Consider the following 18419-nt stretch of genomic DNA (forward strand, 5'->3'; position numbering starts at 1 on the left):
TGAAAATGAAACACCACATTATACCATTAACGTGACAAATACAAGAGAAACCATAGAAGAAACGCAAGACACTGCAATAACATGGGAAGAATTTACACAAGGATTGGCAAAAATGAAAAATGGAAAGTCACCAGGGCATGATAAAATAACAACTGAGATGCTAAAATATATGGGAGTACAAGGACAACACATATTATTACAATTAATAAACAAGATATGGAAAGCTGAAAGAATACCAGAAGAATGGAAGATCTCGTTGATACTACCCATATTTAAATCTGGAGATAAAAAAGAATGCAAAAACTATAGAGGCATAATGCTCTTATGCTCGGCGATGAAACTGTACGAACAAATATTACAAGAAAAGCTGACAAAGATAATCGATACAACATTAGCAGAAACGCAAAGTGGCTTTAGAAAAGGAAGAAGTGTGCAAGATCACATCTTCACTATTAAACAGATCATTGAAAAAACGAAACTCAGAAGAGCAGAAGCATATTTTGCGTTTATCGACTTACAAAAAGTGTTTGATCTTGTTCCTCGGCAAAAAGTATGGTCGCTCCTAGAACAAAGAGGAATAGCAACCAAACTAAGGAAAAATATCGAATGTCTATACAAAAATACGACGAATTATGTTATAACTAGAAACCTCAAGTCAGAAAATTTTATAACAAAAGATGGTCTAAGACAGGGAGGAGGACTAAGCCCAACATTGTTTACGTTGTTTATGGACGAAATAATTAAAAAATGTAGTCAGAAAACAAAACACCTATTTGTAGGATACAAAAACTTACAACCGATCGAAATATCAGAATGTGCTTTTGCAGATGACATCGTTATAATGGCAGCAAAAGAAAAGGACCTACAAGAAAACTTACAAACGTGGAGTGAAATATTAGAAGAAAGTGGCATGAAACTAAACCTAACAAAAACAAAAGTGATGGTAATAGCAGAAACTAAAGAAAACGTGAGTATACAGATCAATGGTATACAAATACAACAAGTTGAATGCTTCGAATACCTAGGTGTAAAAATTGAAGATTCAGGTCAACAAGGTTTAGAAATTGATAAACGTATAGAGAAAGCAATAAATTCATATTATGCAATGAACACAACTTTTATAGGAAAAAAGGAAATAGCGCAAAGTACAAAAATGAAAGTATTTAAGGCAATCTATAGACCCATACTCACCTTCGGTTGTGAATCGTGGACATTAACAGAGAGGCAGAAGAGCAGACTACAAGCGACGGAAATGAAGTACCTAAGAAGAGCGAGAGGAATCACAAGACTTGACAGGGTAAGAAATGAGCAGATAAGGGAGGATCTGGAGGTGGAATCAATCTTAGAATTCATAGAAAAAAGACAAATCAGCTGGTGGGGACATTTACAAAGACTAGATGATAGAAGACCGGTAAAAATGATTTGGGAAGCGAAAGTAAATATCAAGAGGAAGAGAGGAAGACCAAGAGAAACATGGGACCAAGCTATTGGAAAAGTTCTACAAAAGAGAGGCAAATCCTGGAAAGAAGCAAAAGTATTGGCACAAAATAGAAGTCAGTGGCGTAAATTTGTACACAATATCTAAGTTATTATTGTAATCCCGACACCAATAGGTAGAAGGGAATTTGATTATAGATATATATATATATATATATATATATATATATATATATATATATATATATATATATATATATATATATATATATATATATATATATATGTACATTGTAAATCAAGAATCGGAAGTGCTCCTCGTAACATTCAACGTGTCTTGGTTTGTTTGTTTCTAATGCATCTTGAAATAAACTGAACTATAGTAACACACTGTTTGCCAAGAATGCTTACTCTGCTTGAATGTACTGGTCCAGAGATGCATAGACATGAATCAGGACATCTACTTATGTTTTGTAGACTTTGGAAAAGGCATTTAATAAGGTTCAACATAAAAACCTGGTAGATATCTATATTAAAAAGTAAAAATATTGATAGTCATAATATAAAAATTATATCTAATCTATATTTGAATCACATGGCCAAAATAAGAGTTGACAACCAGAACACTCAAAATATAAAAATAAAGAAAGAAATCCGTTAGGGTTGCATACTGTTTCCAATACTGTTCAACGTCTATAGTGAAGCGGTATATTTAAAGAAGCTCTATCAGATTAGATAGAAGCTATATCTATCCACAGAGACATTTCGAATACCTTATCAGAAATACATGATCATAATCAGTAGATGTCAACATCCAATTGATTATTGAGGATACTGTGATTAAGAGTGATGCCTACAAATACAAACACATACAAACCAACAAAAGAAAGTAGATGAGAAGCAAAATAAGCTGAGAATAGAAACAAGGTATTGACATACGAAACAAAGGACATAGAGAGAGAAAAGCCCTGCATGTGAGCCCAGTCTCACATAGAATCGGAAGACATAATTCGTCATATGGATTCCAAAATGAGTCCCTTATAATAGGGCTGGATCCCACCTACCAAAAAAAAGTTTATTAATAGCAAGCTGAAAATTTGTTAATAGCTTAGCGGTGTCTAGTCGGACAAACTTTGATGACTAACTGTAATGTATATTTAGGATAGGGTAAGGATACTTTATTTTGAGAGGATTTATGGGTCGCCCCCAAAATCGATAGTGCCTAACTTCACGTGCAACTTTGATAGGAGAATTTAAAAAAAATATGCAGTGAAATCCAGATCCCGTAATTTTTTTAGCATTATGAAGTGAATACAAAGACATACATATTTTTATCTACTCTATGTCATATTATGTATAAGTTTTTAGTTTGTGAAAACTGTCATTATAGATAGCAGTGCGAGAAGGGTTTAAAGTGTGCGTGAAGTAACAACGTGTTTTAAATGGGATTTACTTTTTCGTCCTACACTCTAATCAAAGCCTTAAAAAATCTATATGAAAATTCTACATCACAAGTAAAAATTGGCAACACAATATCTACAAAGTTAATCGTTAACAAGGTCTGCGCCAGGGCTGCTGTATTTCACCAACTTTGTTCAAGATATATGTTGCAAAAGCACTAAACCAGTGGAAACGTAAATGCCACGGTATGGGTATAGACCTCGGAGAGGTTTGTTTATATACCTTACAATTTGCTGATGACCAAGTCATCATAGCTAATGATAAAGACGATCTACAGTATATGGCAAGAAAACTAAAAGGAGGAATATGAACAGTGGGGCTTGGGAATTAATGTGGAAAAAACTAAATACCTACCCATAGGAGCTGAGTTATCCAATATCGAACTAGAGGATAATGAAGAAGTCACATGCTGTAGTGAATACACGTAACTGGGAGTAATCTTAGATAGAACGGGAAAAGACGATGAGGAAATAAAGAAAAGGGTAATACAAGCTAGAAGAACAATTGGCTGCCTAAATGGAATACTTTGGAGCTCCGAAATAGGAATACAGCGAAAATACAATCTCTATGAAACATTTATTAAAAGCAGCTTATTTTACGGCGCAGAAACTTGGAGAATAACCGAGAACAACAGGAAAAAATTAGAAGCTGTAGAAATGGATGTATTTAGAAGATCGTTAGGTATATCCCGTAGGGAAAGAGTTCGAAATGAGGAAGTAAGACGATGAATTGGAATAGATGGTTACTTAACAACAGACATTGAGAGAAAACAGTTGATTTGGTATGGTCATGTTCAAAGAATGGAAGACACAAGATTGCCCAAAAAGATTATGCAGTAGGTACCAACAAACCGCAAAAAATGAGGAAGATCCAAAAAAACATGGAAAGAAGGAGTAACCAAAGCAATGAGTACAAGGGATCTTAGAGATGGCCAATGGGATGATAGAAGGACGTGGAAGTTAGGCATCGGACAACGTCGAAAGTCGTTCAAAAACCGATACATACATACATTTACTTTTTCGCACTGTTTTTGGCACAATTTCATATAATTAATCAAATATCCTTAACTTTCGCGTTGTCATGATGATGACATAATGAGCAATAAATTACAAAAAAAGTTTTGACAGTTTTGTGGTTTGAAAGAAGTTAGAATTTTTAAAGGTCAAAGTTCTAACAATTGTACAATAGAAATGTAATATTATAACAATGAAATAAAATATTATATGAAACTGTGCGTGAAGTACTTTTTGCGAACTTACGCGATGTATAGCACTCGCGCCGCTGTCGCTCGGGCTCTAAACATCGCGTGCGTTCGCAAAAAAGCATACTTCACGAACTGTTTCATAAATAACTATTTTTTGTAATTCCATCTTTAATTTACCCTGCACTTCTCGTAGACTTACTGCCGATAAGGTAGAGTCGTTATATGTTTTGGATGGCGCCCAGGATTTGCATACATTTTTGTCCCTGTTTAGGATTACGGTCCTTTTCAGGGTTTGCGGTTGAATGTGTTTGTGTAGGCCGTAAAAGCGAACAGTCCGCACAAGCGATGGGAAAAAGTGTTGTGTTGGCTTTCAGGATGCTGGACGGTATTTGTCCATCAGACTGTTAGAACCAGAGAAGAGAGAGTGGATGGAAATGATGTTCTTTCCAAAGTGTATAGTGTGTGTGTATGTGTGTGTGTGTGTGTACTGTCCATGCTTTGCCGTCGACCACAGACCACCTAGAAACCATTTTATACTGTAACAGGCATGCAAGCATGAAACTTTGCTGTATTGGAACACTGCAAGAGCACATTCTGGAGCGTGTCATCCTGACAAGTTTATGATTGTGAAAACTAGCAGGTTATTTTTAAGTTCATTTAATAGAAAACTTTATATAATATATGAAAAATGTTTTTCGGGCAGATATGTTGGGCATTTTAATAAGTCCGACACGTAGAACATGGCAAAGGACAGGAATTATGTTGGTGGTAAATAGCAGTCTGATTTTTGCGAGGCTTTAATAAAAGGGTAACAAATTAATTGGAAGTTCTGTCCGACAAATTACATATGACTTTTTCGTAGTTTGACCTTCGAAACCTGTAACCTGTTCCACAATTAAAACTTCCCCTGTTCTAATGTTCCCGTACATCAAAGTTGGTCTGACTAGACACCGTTAAGCTATTAACAAATTTTCAGCTTGCTATTAATAAACTTTTTCTTGGTACGCGGGATCCAGGCCTATAAGTGTTTATCTGTATGTATATTGAGTGCCTAAAAGTTCGGATCTTCTTAAAGTGTGTTTCAATTCTATCAAATCATTCGATTCTATATGTTATCGGTATAACGAGATTATTGAGAGGGTAACGCTACAAGTTATTTTTCCGTCATCAGTCTGTCATAAACTAGTAGTACCTACTACAATCAATTGCAAAAGTTATGGAAAAATATATTTTTTACGGATTTTGGCAGAAGATACTTGCAGAAAAAAAAAATGGTTCAAAGTCAGGTTCGAAGACTATCATTAAAAATGGTAGAAATAAAGGAAATATTTAATTTTGCTATCTTACCTATTGTGGTAAAAAATTTACGGGCCTTAGTCACCGTCATACGTTTCGAGGAAATTAACCAGTCGCAAAGCCATCCGGAGCCCATAGAACATAACCACATAACAAGGTATGGTACTGAATTCCAAATTCCGTTGTCTTTGACATTAAACTTTAACACGTCGCTCATGTAAGATGGTAGATCTGTTATCATCGTATAAAAGCCCCAGTCGTGGCCAATTTGAGCAATAACCAGCGCCCATACGGGTACTGAGGTGAAAATAGATCTCCATGGAATGCTGTGCGATTCTACTGATATAGATTCTGAAAACAAAATTGCGATATACAGTGCGCTGGAATAAGTGTTACCCCCCTTATTAACTCTTTTATTTTTAGCACTTAAGCAAAACGTTTGAACAGGTCGATTTTTAAAATTATCATAGTATATTATACCATCAATGTTACGAACTTTATGCGGTCCATCTTCAGGTGGCAGGCATAACTTTGATTTTTTTTTTAATGGAAAAGTACATCATGTGACACCTCATTTAAAAGTATCTGAAATACTGATTACTCGCATTTTTATGATTTTTGTGGGCGCAAAATTTCGGTCGAATTATTTTTAAAGGCAATCATTTTTTTCGAATCCTGAGAAAACTAAAAAGTATTTTTGAAAAATTTAAATGCAGAATGAAATATTACAGTACTATCAAGGGTCAAGAGTCCCTAAGAACTTTTATAATATTTATTTTAATAAGTCACAGGGGTGAAAAAAAGTGAAAACTTAGTCTGATTTTTAATTTCAAATATATAATTCAACAGAAACTTTTTGTTTAGTCTAAAGTACTTGAGCCCTCCGTAATAATGTAACATTTCATTCCGCGTTTAAATTTTTCAAAAATACTTATTAATTTTCTCAGAATTCAAAAAAAATAATGCGTTTAAAATCGACCGAAATTTTGCGCCTACGCTCTCAAATAGGAATAAAGTATTATACATTTTTGTAATCAGCATTTCAAAATGTTTTAAGCCTGTCACCTGAAGAGGAATCGCGTAAAGTTCGAAACATTGATACTATAATATACTTTTAAAAATTGACCTGTCAGAGCGTTTTGTCAGACGGTTTTAATCATTAATATGTGTTTTAACTGACGACATGCGATACGTGAGGCGGTCATGTCTTATTAGACAAGGCGAAAACGGCGGGTTCGTTAGAAAAAATATTCCCATGAGATTTTTTTGCATAATCACATTCGTGAGACATCCCAGAATAAGGTTCACAAAGTCGCCCATGTGAAAAGTGGTCCAATTTTTTTTTAATATTTTTTTTAATCAAATTGTAAAAATCAATATTTTTGGCCCGTACTAATTTTTGTTAGGTTTTTTGGACCATTCTGGACAAAAAAGGTCTGTCTCTTATAATTTTTCTCGAAAGTTGATCGTTTTCGAGTTAAAAACAATTTAAAATTAAAAAAAACGAAAAATGGCGATTTTTAAGGCTTAATAAATTGGTTAAAAGTTATTATTATAAAAGTCACAAACATGACTAAATCAAAGTTTAAAGCCCCCTACAAGATCCTGAAGAAATTTTTGTCATAATTTTATTAATAAGCTGTTATTTTTAAGTAATAATAATGAGCGCCAGCACGTATTAGGCGACCGTCTATGGTGAGTGCGAGAGAGATGCCATTCCGGCAGTATAATGGCATCTTACTCGCACTCACATTTACAGCCGCGTCAATACGCTCTTACGGCTTAGGCCGATCGTCCATTGGAAGCGTAGTCGCGCGACTCGAAGGTAGCGCGTATACGCCCGTATAGAAGCGACTAATCCTTACAAATAAAAGGCCACTAAACAACATCCACTGCAAACGACTTTGAACGACCGGGCTCGGCCGACCACAAGCGACTGATCCCTCTAGAATGGGATTAGTCGCTGGTAATCGCATGTTGATGCTACATTGGTTTGCAATAAATATATGTGCAGGTATTTTTGATATTGTATTAATTTTCGATAATTGTGTTATTTTCGATATGAAAATTGATAACGAAAAACTGATTAGTGCCGTTTATGAAAAGTCTCCGTTGTGGGACAAAACGTGAAAGACACAAGATATCATCCACGTGATGTTCAAAGGACATTGTGGTCGAAAGTTGCAGAAGAAATAGGTGCTAGTGATAAGAGTTTTTAATATTATTATTTTATAATACAATATAATTACAATGTCAACGAAAAATAAAAAAACAGAGCGTGGCACTTGCGAGTGCCGACAGAAGTGAATACTTCTTATAGTTTTAGGATTAACAAACTCTCGAAAGAATTTTTATTTGAAATTTTTACAATAATAAACATCTTACATCTAAACCAAGTAAATATAAAGTTCTTTAAATTATTTTTATTAACAAATTACTTAATGTTTTTTTTTATTTGGTGAAAAATGTAATTAAATACTGATAAAGTATAGTAAATATTTCGTGTAAATTTGAATCGCCAACAATATATGGAAGAGTCGATTCCCGCTAAAGGGCCATTGTACAAAGGTACAAACCTTTTTTTTTTAAGTTGTTAATAAATAACATACATATTTGTGTAATAAATTATTCCTTTCAAACTATGCTTTCTATGTATATTTTACACGCTATTCACAAAAATACACCTTCTTTTGATGATGACAGTCAGTTTGACAGTCGCGAACTAAGTAGTATACAGTCGTCTGCTGCAGTGGATGATACCAGTCGCTCAGTCGCATGATCGCACATACACGGACGTATACGCGCTACCTACGAGTCGCGCGACTACGCTTCCAATGGACGACCGGCCTTATTGTTAATAATTAAAAATAACAGCTTAGTAATTAGTTAATGACACAAATTTCTTCAGGATCATATAAGTGGGGCTTTAAACTTTAATTTAGTAACTTTCTGACTTTCATAATAATAACTTTAAACCGAGTTATTAAGTCTTAAAAATGGCCATTTTTGCGTTTTTCAAATTTTATATTGCTTATAACTCAAAAACCATCAACTGTAGAGAAACATTACAGGAGGTCTTTCTTGTCCAGAATGGTCTAAAAAACATAAAAAAATTTGTCCAGACCAAAAATAATAATTTTTGCAATTTGATTAAAAAAATTGTTAAAACAATTTGGACCACTTTTCTCGTGGGCGACTTCTTGAACCTTATTCTGAGATGTATTACAAATGTGATTATGCAAAAAAAATCTCATGGGAATATTTTTTCCAACAACCTCGCTGTTTTCGCCTTGTCTATATCACACCATTAAGATATAATTATTTCCTATATACAGTGCGTCCATAAAGTAACGCATAAATTCATTATTTCGTAAACCGGAGATATAAAGGAAAAATCCCGAAACAGGTCGATTTTGATTTTTAAATTCCGGTTTTTTGGCATATATATCATACTAGTGACGTCATCCATCTGGGCATGATGACGTAAGCGATGATTTTTTTAAATGAGAATGTGGGTCATGTGATAGCTCATTTGAAAGGGTATTTAATTCTCTATTCCCTAATATAAACATTAACATATTTATTTATACAAGGTGTTCAAAAAAACATTTTTTTATTTAAAATAATTGAGACAAAAAGAAGAATGTAATTTATTTAACTCAAAATACGTTTTACTGTTGTCAGAAAACAGGAAAAAATGTTTATTTGACAAATAACTATTGTTTTTCGCTTAAATTCAATGGTAAAGCTGCCACCCACCTGTCTGTTGGCAGTTTGAACATTTCGTTTGACAAATAAAATTTTTTGCTGTTTACTGACAGTAGTAAAATGTATTTTGAATTAAATAAATTACATATATTCTTCTTTTTGTCTCACTTATTTTAATTTAAAAAATGTTTTTTGAACACCCTGTATAAATAATTATTATGTTAATGTTCATATTTCGGATAGAAAATTGAATAACCTTTTAAATGAGCTATCACATGACCCCTATTCCTATTTAAAAAAATCATCGACTACGTCATGACGCCCAGATGGATGACGTCACTAGTATGATATATATGCCAAAAAATCGTAATTTAAAAATAAAAATCGACCTGATTCTGGATTTTTCCTTAAAGTCGCTGGTTTACGAAATAACGAATTTATGCGTTACTTTCTGGACGCACTGTATAGTGCCAAAAGAGCAGTGTTCAAAAAAATCTGTGTATTTTACCTCTCGATTTTAAAGAGCATCCACGTATGTGAACACACCAAATCCGTACTTACACTCAAGGAAATTCCACTCCTTATATGTGTCAAAATCAGAACTGTTTATGTTATGTGCGTTACTGTTTTTTAAAGTTTTGTTAACAGTTATTTTTTTTTTGTTAATTTGGTTTTGTTTCAGTTAAAACAGTTAAAACATATGTTAAAGGGCAAAACCACCTATTTTCTTAGTTTCTAAAGTTATCAGGGACATTTAAAAAGAAAAATGTTCAGAAAACATAAGACTATATTACAATTTCCATATATACCCACACTTATACTTTGTCCTCCCTACAGGATGTCTCAAACTTAACATAAGAAAAACATTTCTTTTCTTTCACCCGGTATACATTCAAAAAACTAAGTTTCAGTAGACCTTTGCCCAACTGTGTAAATACAAAAGAAATCTCTAAAATAATAAAGAAAATTAGCGGAATCCATTAATCTGTTTAAGAAAAAATCAACTATGAAAATGAGCATAATTTTCTATATCCCTAACTTATGCCTCGCAGTGTATATAAATGGTATTCAAAAAGCAATATTCACACCCTCATCTATCTCACCATTCCCAGAAGCGTTTATGGCTCGTCAGTCGGACTTTGTAAGAAAGACGAAAGCAGAGAATATTCCTTCCATATAAAGGTGGTTAATACAAAACCGTGCAGTCATACACAGACTAGTGTACTCTGGATTATAATATAGAAGCAACCTACCTGCTTAACATTAATCTCCCCCTTTCCGAAAGGGATAATTTAAAGACTTTAATACTGAAATTTGTTATATTGAAATTTCTAAGAATTTAGATTAAAAAACTAGTATTATTAAGGGAGGGCGGGAAAGGCAGTATTTGTTTTTATTTGACTCAGAGTTGGACCACCATCTACAGATAGCTATTTCTGCATCTCATGATTCATCAGTGTAGCTATGCAGTCACAACTCTGAATCAAAAATCAAGAAGCCTGTCTTTTAAGGGAAATCACCACGATGTAGTAATTGCACCTTTGAGACTCAAACTCAGATTTTTGAGTACTTGAAACTGTCTTTCTGCACTTTTTCCTAGACGAAAAGGGAGTAGATACGTGATCATTGTCCTTTCTGCTTTCTTCTATATTCGTCATATCCGTGCTTATAAATTGTTAAAGCCGGAGATTCAGAATATAACCAGAAAGCAGTTTCTTTCGACGAAAAGTCTTGGATTTAAAATATTGTTTATTGTTTTATTTCAATTATTTTAATTGTTTTATTACAGTAAACTTTGCATCTGGGTCTTTGAGTCGTCTTCCTCGTGGTATTATCAACTTTTAATAATAAATTATTAATGTCAATAAATCAATACTCAATTTAAAAATGCTTAATGCTGATTTACCACATTGGCTTCTCTTTTTGTAGCTGTACGCACATCATTAAAAATTAGAATTATTGTGATAATGATATATTTTAATATTTTATGATGTTCAAAAAAATCAAAACCAGGTGTTTTCATGCAAAAATCAAAACCTGGTGTTCCTAGTCACTCCACCAAGCAGTGGCGGCTCGTGAGTTTTACAATAGGGGAGGCTCTAACTATAAAAAATCTAGACAAATTTGCACTAGCAAAAAAATATACCAAAAAAAGTAATTTAAGGCTCCATTTGTTTTTGACCATTTTTATTTACATTTCACCTTACGGGGGCCCTCCCTCTTAGGAAGCGTTCAAGTATTACGTAACGCGATTTTTGAAGATTTTTGACCCCCCTCCCCCTACGTAACGCACTCTAATGGGCGTTTAACTATTGCGTAACGCAATTTTTAAAGATAGTACTATAGACAACATCTTTACTTTAAGAGAAATACAAGCTGAGAGCTATGAATATAATAAACCAACAATGGCACTCTTCTTAGATTTTAAGCAAGCTTTTGATAGAATAAAAAGAAAAGAAATATATAAAGCGTTAAAAAATCTAGAAGTTTCACCAAAAATAATAAGAATGATAAAGCTTACACTTACGAAAACAGAAAATAAAGTAAAAGTAAATAACAAACTAACAGAAAATTTCGAAGTGAAAGAAGGAGTACGACAAGGGGATCCGTTGTCATCACTGCTATTTAATGTAGTATTGGAAATGATAATAAAAGAGGCTAATATTAACAGATCAGGACATATATATCACAAAAAACATCAATGTTTGGCATTCGCGGATGATGTAGTAATTCTATCCAGAAGCAAGGAACAATTAAAAGAGGTAGTAGAACGACTAGAAAAGGCAGCTCGAGAAAAAGGACTTTATATAAATGAAACAAAAACTAAGTATATGGAATGGACCGACAAAAAATTTGAACAAGGGCAATATTTAATGATAACAACGAATGAAGGAACAATGTATAAATTTGAAAAGGTAGACAGATTTGAATATTTAGGGACCTTATTTTCTAGTAAACCAAACATCCGGGATGAAATACACAAAAGACTAATGTCAGGGAATCGTTGCATGTATGCACTCAATAGAATACTCAGAAGCAAAAATATATCCAAAACAGCTAAATTAAGAACGTATAAAACTGTGATACGACCAATAGTTACGTATGCCTCAGAAACTTGGACTATGACAAAAACCGAGCAATCAATGTTACAAGTATGGGAAAGAAAAATACTTAGAAGGATATTTGGGGGAAAAATAATCAACAATCAGTGGACACGAAGAACAAACAAGGAATTAGAAGAATTGTATAAGGAGCCTAATATAATTGCAGTTATAAGATCACAAAGACTTAGATGGTTAGGACATGTCCAAAGAATGGTCCAAGTTAGAATGCCTAAAATCATGTTAAGCGCTACAATAGGTGGTAAAAAGAGAAAAGGAAGACCTAGGACCAGATGGAGCCATGAAGTTAATGATGACCTGAAGTATCTCAATGCAACCAATTGGAAAGAAAAAGCGAAGAACAAGCAAGAATGGAGGAAGATTGTAAACCAAGCCATGAGCCTGCTTGGCTCGAAGTGCTAATGTATATATATATATATATATATATATATATATATATATATATATATATATATATATATATATATATATATATATATATTTGTACAAATATTATCGACCGTACTGTGTTAAATAGTAATGTTTGAATAACGGCAATTCGGTCAGTTGAAAGAAAACTCTATTTGTTTTAAGTCTCAATATTTCGTCACTATTTGGTGACTGTTTTGGCTTTTAGGAAAACCAAATGGAAAATATTTAATAATAATAACTTACCGAGATTTTCTTAGATTTTCTTCGTGTTGTTAAATGTTGAAGCACTATTTTCGGTGGCATTAAGGAAAATGAAGGATGGGATAAAAGAAGGGAACTTACCGAAAATATGTTGTCTGGTATCGTCAATTTGTCTCACGGAAAACACACACAAAATCAAATTAAAATTGTCAAGGTGTACTATACGTTCCGACCGTATGTATGTTAACGACTGACTGATTTAACATAAAGGACAGAAGATTATGCTTACTTAGAACTGTGTTGCCAAGACGTTCCCGAATTAAAATAAATGAAATATATATTCATATTGGCGCAAACATAGCCCCCGCCCTGAAAAACCCATTTTTCAGCCAAATCTGTATGCAATTTGTGCCGAAAACACAATAAAAAAAACTAGTTCCAAATAAATACTCAAAGGACCAGGCATAAATTAATATACCAAAATTTTCAGAGTTAATTACCGTAACTCAAAAAAAATAATCGAAAAAAAAATAAATAAATTCTAATGAAAAATACCTATAACTATATACAAAAGATATTACTGTAAATTTATTGATTCGGAAGAGGGCATAACTTCAAAACTGGTCGTGTAAATGTCCCTTTCGAAGTTTTTACAGTAACATTTCTAACAACTCCGTCTTTACCCGGATGAACCTCAGTAACAATGGCCAACGGCCAACAAAGTGTAGGTACATTGTCTACCTTTAAAATAACAACCGTTCCGATTTTAACATTAGGCAAATCTATATTCCATTTTTCTCTAGTTTGTAAGGTAGTCAAATATTCCAAACGCCACCTTTTCCAGAAATCTTGCACCATTCGATCGATTAACTGGAACCTATCTAACCGGTTTATATTTAAATCTGTTAAATCGTCGGCCGGCAAACTTCCTAACGGTGTTAAATTTAAAAAATGTGATGGAGTTAATACCGATATTTGAGATGAATCAGTTGGTCGACGACAAAGAGGTCTCGAATTTAAGATTGCCTCTATTTGAATTAATAGAGTATTTAACTCTTCATATGTTAACAACTGATCCCCTATGACCTTATAGAGATGCGACTTGGCGCTCTTTACATTACTTTCCCAAAGACCCCCGTGACTCGGACTTTGTGGACTTATAAATTTCCATTCCACACCGTTCAAATTTAATTCACATAACAGTGCATTTTGATATTCTTCCGAACTAGCAAACCGATTAATTTCACTTAAAACCGTTTTCGCACAAACAAAAGATGATCCCTGATCAGAATACAAAACCTTGCATGGGCCCCTTCTTGCTAAAAGTCTTTTAAATGCTTGCATAAAATGTGGTGTGCTTAAAGAACTCACCAATTCTAAATGAACCGCTTTTGTGCTTAAACAAACCGCTAATAAACAATACGATTTATGAACCGCCGCATTACGTTTTTTACCTAATGTAATATTTATTGGCCCAAAATAGTCAACCCCTACGTGTAAAAAGGGTTTAGTAGCAGTAACCCTCGATACCGGTAAATCTGCCATGAGCGGTGTCAAAATTTTCGGTTTATTTCTAAAACAACGATTGCATTTAAAAACCCGATTTCTTATAAGATTTCTTGCCCCAAGAATCCAATACTTTTGACGCAATAAAGCTTCAAGCAAATATGCCCCCGTATGCATATAAATTATATGATAAAAATCAACAATCCGTTCAACTAACGTTTCTTTTCCCGGTAAAATTAGTGGATGTTTTCCCGAAAAACTAAGGGATGAATTATTAAGTCGTCCCCCCACCATAAGTAAACCGTCTTGTAAAAATGGCCGTAATTTCTTAAGCTGTGTTTTACATTGTTTGTTTTCTTTTATCATTTTTATTTCAGTTTCAAAATGTTTTAACTGAATTAACTGAATTAAATAACATTCTGCTGTTCTTAGCGCAGTAGCCGTAATTAATTTTTGCACAGGAATTAATTTTAACAACATTAAAACCCGAACCGTAATCCGTAAAATTTTATGCCAGCTAGAATGACGTTCAACCAATTCAAGTAAGGGATGAATTTTTTCACCCTGCTTCTCCTCCTCAATAACCAAAACCTTAACCTCCGAAATATCCGATTCTAATATTGAAGAAGGCCAGTCCGATTCCCGTAATTTTATCCAACTAGGACCTTGTAACCAAAGTTCATGATTTATTAATTGTGAGGGTGTCAACCCTCTTGACAAGCAGTCCGCGGGATTATTTTTACCTTCAATATGTTGCCATGAAATATTAGGAAGGTTTTCTTTAATTTGCTGAACTCGATTAGCTACAAAAATATCTTTGGTATTTGCCGAAGTTAACCAACTCACCACCGTGGTCGAATCAGAATACGCAACTAGTTGTGAAATATGAGTAAGTTTGCTATAATTTTCAAATATTAATTTCAGCAAAGATGATAACAACAAAGCCGCGCATAATTCTAGCTTCGGAATGGTCATGGTCTTTTTTAAAGGTGCACATCTCGATTTTGCAGCAACCAGTCTCACACTCACTTCACCGCTAGAATTTACAACCCTTAAATAAACTACCCCACCGTAACCGTCTTGACTTGCATCCGCAAACCCCAAAATCATAATCGGAACATCCCTCATGGCTCCTACATGTCTAGGGACCTCAAATTTTGAAAAATCTTGCCATTCATTGGATACCTTTTCCCATGATTTTTTAATCGTATCCGGGGGTGAGTCATCCCAACCCAATTTTAGTTGCCATAACTCCCTGATCATTAACTTTAAATGCAAAATAAATGGAGCAATCAGACCAATAGGATCATAACATTTTGCAGTAAGAGATAAAATCTTACGTTTTGTACAATTTTTATCGGGGGTGGTTAACCTATAGTTCAAAACATCCCTCTGCGGATCCCATTGCATCCCTAAAACTTTAGTCTCCGATTTAAATGTAACCGAATTTTGTAAACGTTTTTCCAGCGGAATTTCTGATAACAAATTGTCCAAATTAGTCGACCATTTAACTAAGTCAAAACAACCACCTTTGAAGAGATTTACCGATTGATTATATAATTCTTTAGCTTCAATTTCGTCCGGAACACTCGTTAAAAAATCATCCATATATAGCCCCGAAGAAATATATTTTTTAGCTAAAGGATAATCTTTGCCATCTTCATTTATCAATTGCTGAACCGTCCGTAGCGCTAAAAAAGGTGACGACCTTAAACCGAACGCAACCACCGTAAATTCATACGTTTTTATTTCCTCGTTTGGATCAAATCTCCATAATATTCTTTGAAACCGCCAGTGATCTTGTACTAATTTTATTTGTAAAAACATCTTTTTTAAATCCGAACTCAATGCTACTGGAAAAAGCCGAAAATTTATTAATAAAGTGCATATGTCCGCCTGCAGTTTAGGCCCGCTATGCAATAAATCATTCAAAGAGACATCACTGTCTGAAGGGCAAGATGCATCCAATACGATACGTATAGGTGTACTTAAACTCTCTAATTTTATTACAGGGTGATGACTAATATAATAGGATAAGTCACAATCTTCTTTTTCCAATAATTTTAAGTATCCTTGATCCAAAAAATCCTGCATAATTTTATTGTAATCCGCACGCAAGCTGTCCGATTTTGTTAACCGTTTTTCCAAGGTTTTTAACCGATTTTCCGCCGAAACCCTTGAATTTCCCAAATTTTTTGGTGAACTTTTAAAAGGTAATGCAACAGTAAACCGGCCCGATATATCCCTGGAAACCGTGGTTTTATAAATATTTTCACATTCTATAGCGTCTAAATCCGGAATTTCCCGTTTTGGAACCTGCTCTAATTCCCAAAATTTTGTCAAAATTTGTTCAATCGATGTTTCTTCCCTTAAAGTGAGCAAATTTATGGGAGTGGAATATTCCGTATCCACCTGACCCATAATAACATACCCGAACGTTGTTTCTAAAGCCGCCCCTAAACCTGAAGAACTCAAAATCCGATTACCGCCGAAAAGAATAGGAAAAAACTGCGCACCGATTATGCCATCGATTGATTTAGGTTCAAAAAACTTATCGTCCGCTAATTGTAAATTTTTAAATTCCGATAAAGTTTGCAAATTTAATTTCGTTTTTGGCAATTTATCTGTAATATGATCAATAACTAAAGCTTGAACATCGTATTTTTTAGTCTGATCAAAACGCGAAGCGATAATAATGTCCGTTACTCCCCTTACCGACTGAGAGTTTTGTCCCAAACCTTGTACCGAAGAATTAATTTTTGTATATCTAAGACCTAGTTTTTTACAACATTCCGTGGTCAAAAGATTACACTGACTACCGTTGTCCAAAATAAACCGCGCCGTTGCATTTTGTAAAGGACTATTTAACACACATACCGTTACCGTTGCTAATAGAACCGTTTTTTCCTGATTTCTACTCAAAAAACTAGAATTTTGAAACGCACAATTAACTGAACCCGAATTGTGGTTATTGGAACCCGTTTCTGGAATACCGACACCAGAATTTGGTTGATTATTTTGATTATTTTCTTTCGCGCCCCTTATTTCCGGTTTTCCTGCGCATAAAAGAAAATGATGATTCTTGGCACACTGGGCACACGGTCTTTTTAAGCACTGTCTTACACCATGTGACTGGGAAAAACACAGAAAGCATAAATTATTATTTTTTACCAAATCGTACCTTTGTGTAGGATTCATAGCCTTAAATTTATCACACCTACCCAAAAAATGTGACGATTTTTTACATAAAACACAAAAAGGCATTCTGTTATTGTTTTTATTCTCATGCTGGCTTACAAAAAATGATTTCGAATTTTTATTTTTATGATAGCCACCGGAGCTAGCCTCTTGTGAGTCACTATTATGCAAAATTTTTGTTTGATCCTTAACAAATTTAATTAAATCCGTGTAAGTAGGAATAACCGTTCCGCGCATGTGATTTTCAAAAGATTTTACCGTTTCCCTGTCCAGTTTTGAGAGTGCATGATAAAGTAAAATAAAATCCGTTAAATCCGGGACATCCAACTTTTTTAAGGCATTAACCGAGGCGTCAAAGATTTCTAAAAAACTGTTTAGATTTTTTTCAGATTCCGATTGCAAGGATTTAAAATTAAAAATTTGTTGTAAATAAGTGTTTGCTAACAACCTTTTATTATGATATTTTTCTAAAAGTGCTTTCCATAACGTGTCATAATTATCCCCAGAAGTAGCTATTCCCGCACAAATACTAAGGGCCGATCCCTTTAAATGTGAAACCAAAAGCCGAGCCTTATCTGCATCCGTCAGCTGGAAATTATCGTGTACCAATGGTTTGTAAATCGAATAAAAAGTTTCCCATTCCTTTGTTTCCCCGTGGAAATCTGGAATAGTGATTTTTGGCAAAAGACTGTGTACATTACACTGTTGTTGTGTACTTTGCTGTAAAGTTGGATTTACAATATTGGTGCTTGGTTTTAATTTTGTATAAGCCGCCCTTGCTTCACAACACATTTCGTTAATAACAGACATCACCTGAAAATCTGGTTTATAGTTTTCATCAACGTCAAACCCGACTGCGTTGATTTCATCCAAAA

General features: G+C 34.0%; 1 protein-coding gene across 6 annotated transcripts in view; it reads right to left on the reverse strand.

Annotated features, from left to right (window-relative positions):
• The window catches only part of LOC126885732 (putative inorganic phosphate cotransporter), a 68214-nt gene that overhangs the window by 7509 nt on the left and 42286 nt on the right, over positions 1 to 18419 (reverse strand). For 5 of the 6 annotated variants that reach the window (XM_050652506.1, XM_050652502.1, XM_050652505.1 and 2 more), the window contains one exon: positions 5450 to 5749. The exons of the other annotated variant lie outside the window; for it this stretch is intronic. In XM_050652506.1, the coding sequence (XP_050508463.1) occupies positions 5450 to 5749 (300 nt within the window). The remainder of the gene's footprint in view (positions 1 to 5449; positions 5750 to 18419) is intronic. 6 annotated transcript variants of the gene reach the window in all.

The sequence above is a fragment of the Diabrotica virgifera genome, chromosome 5 (assembly GCF_917563875.1).
Source record: "Diabrotica virgifera virgifera chromosome 5, PGI_DIABVI_V3a".
NCBI lineage: Eukaryota > Metazoa > Arthropoda > Insecta > Coleoptera > Chrysomelidae > Diabrotica > Diabrotica virgifera.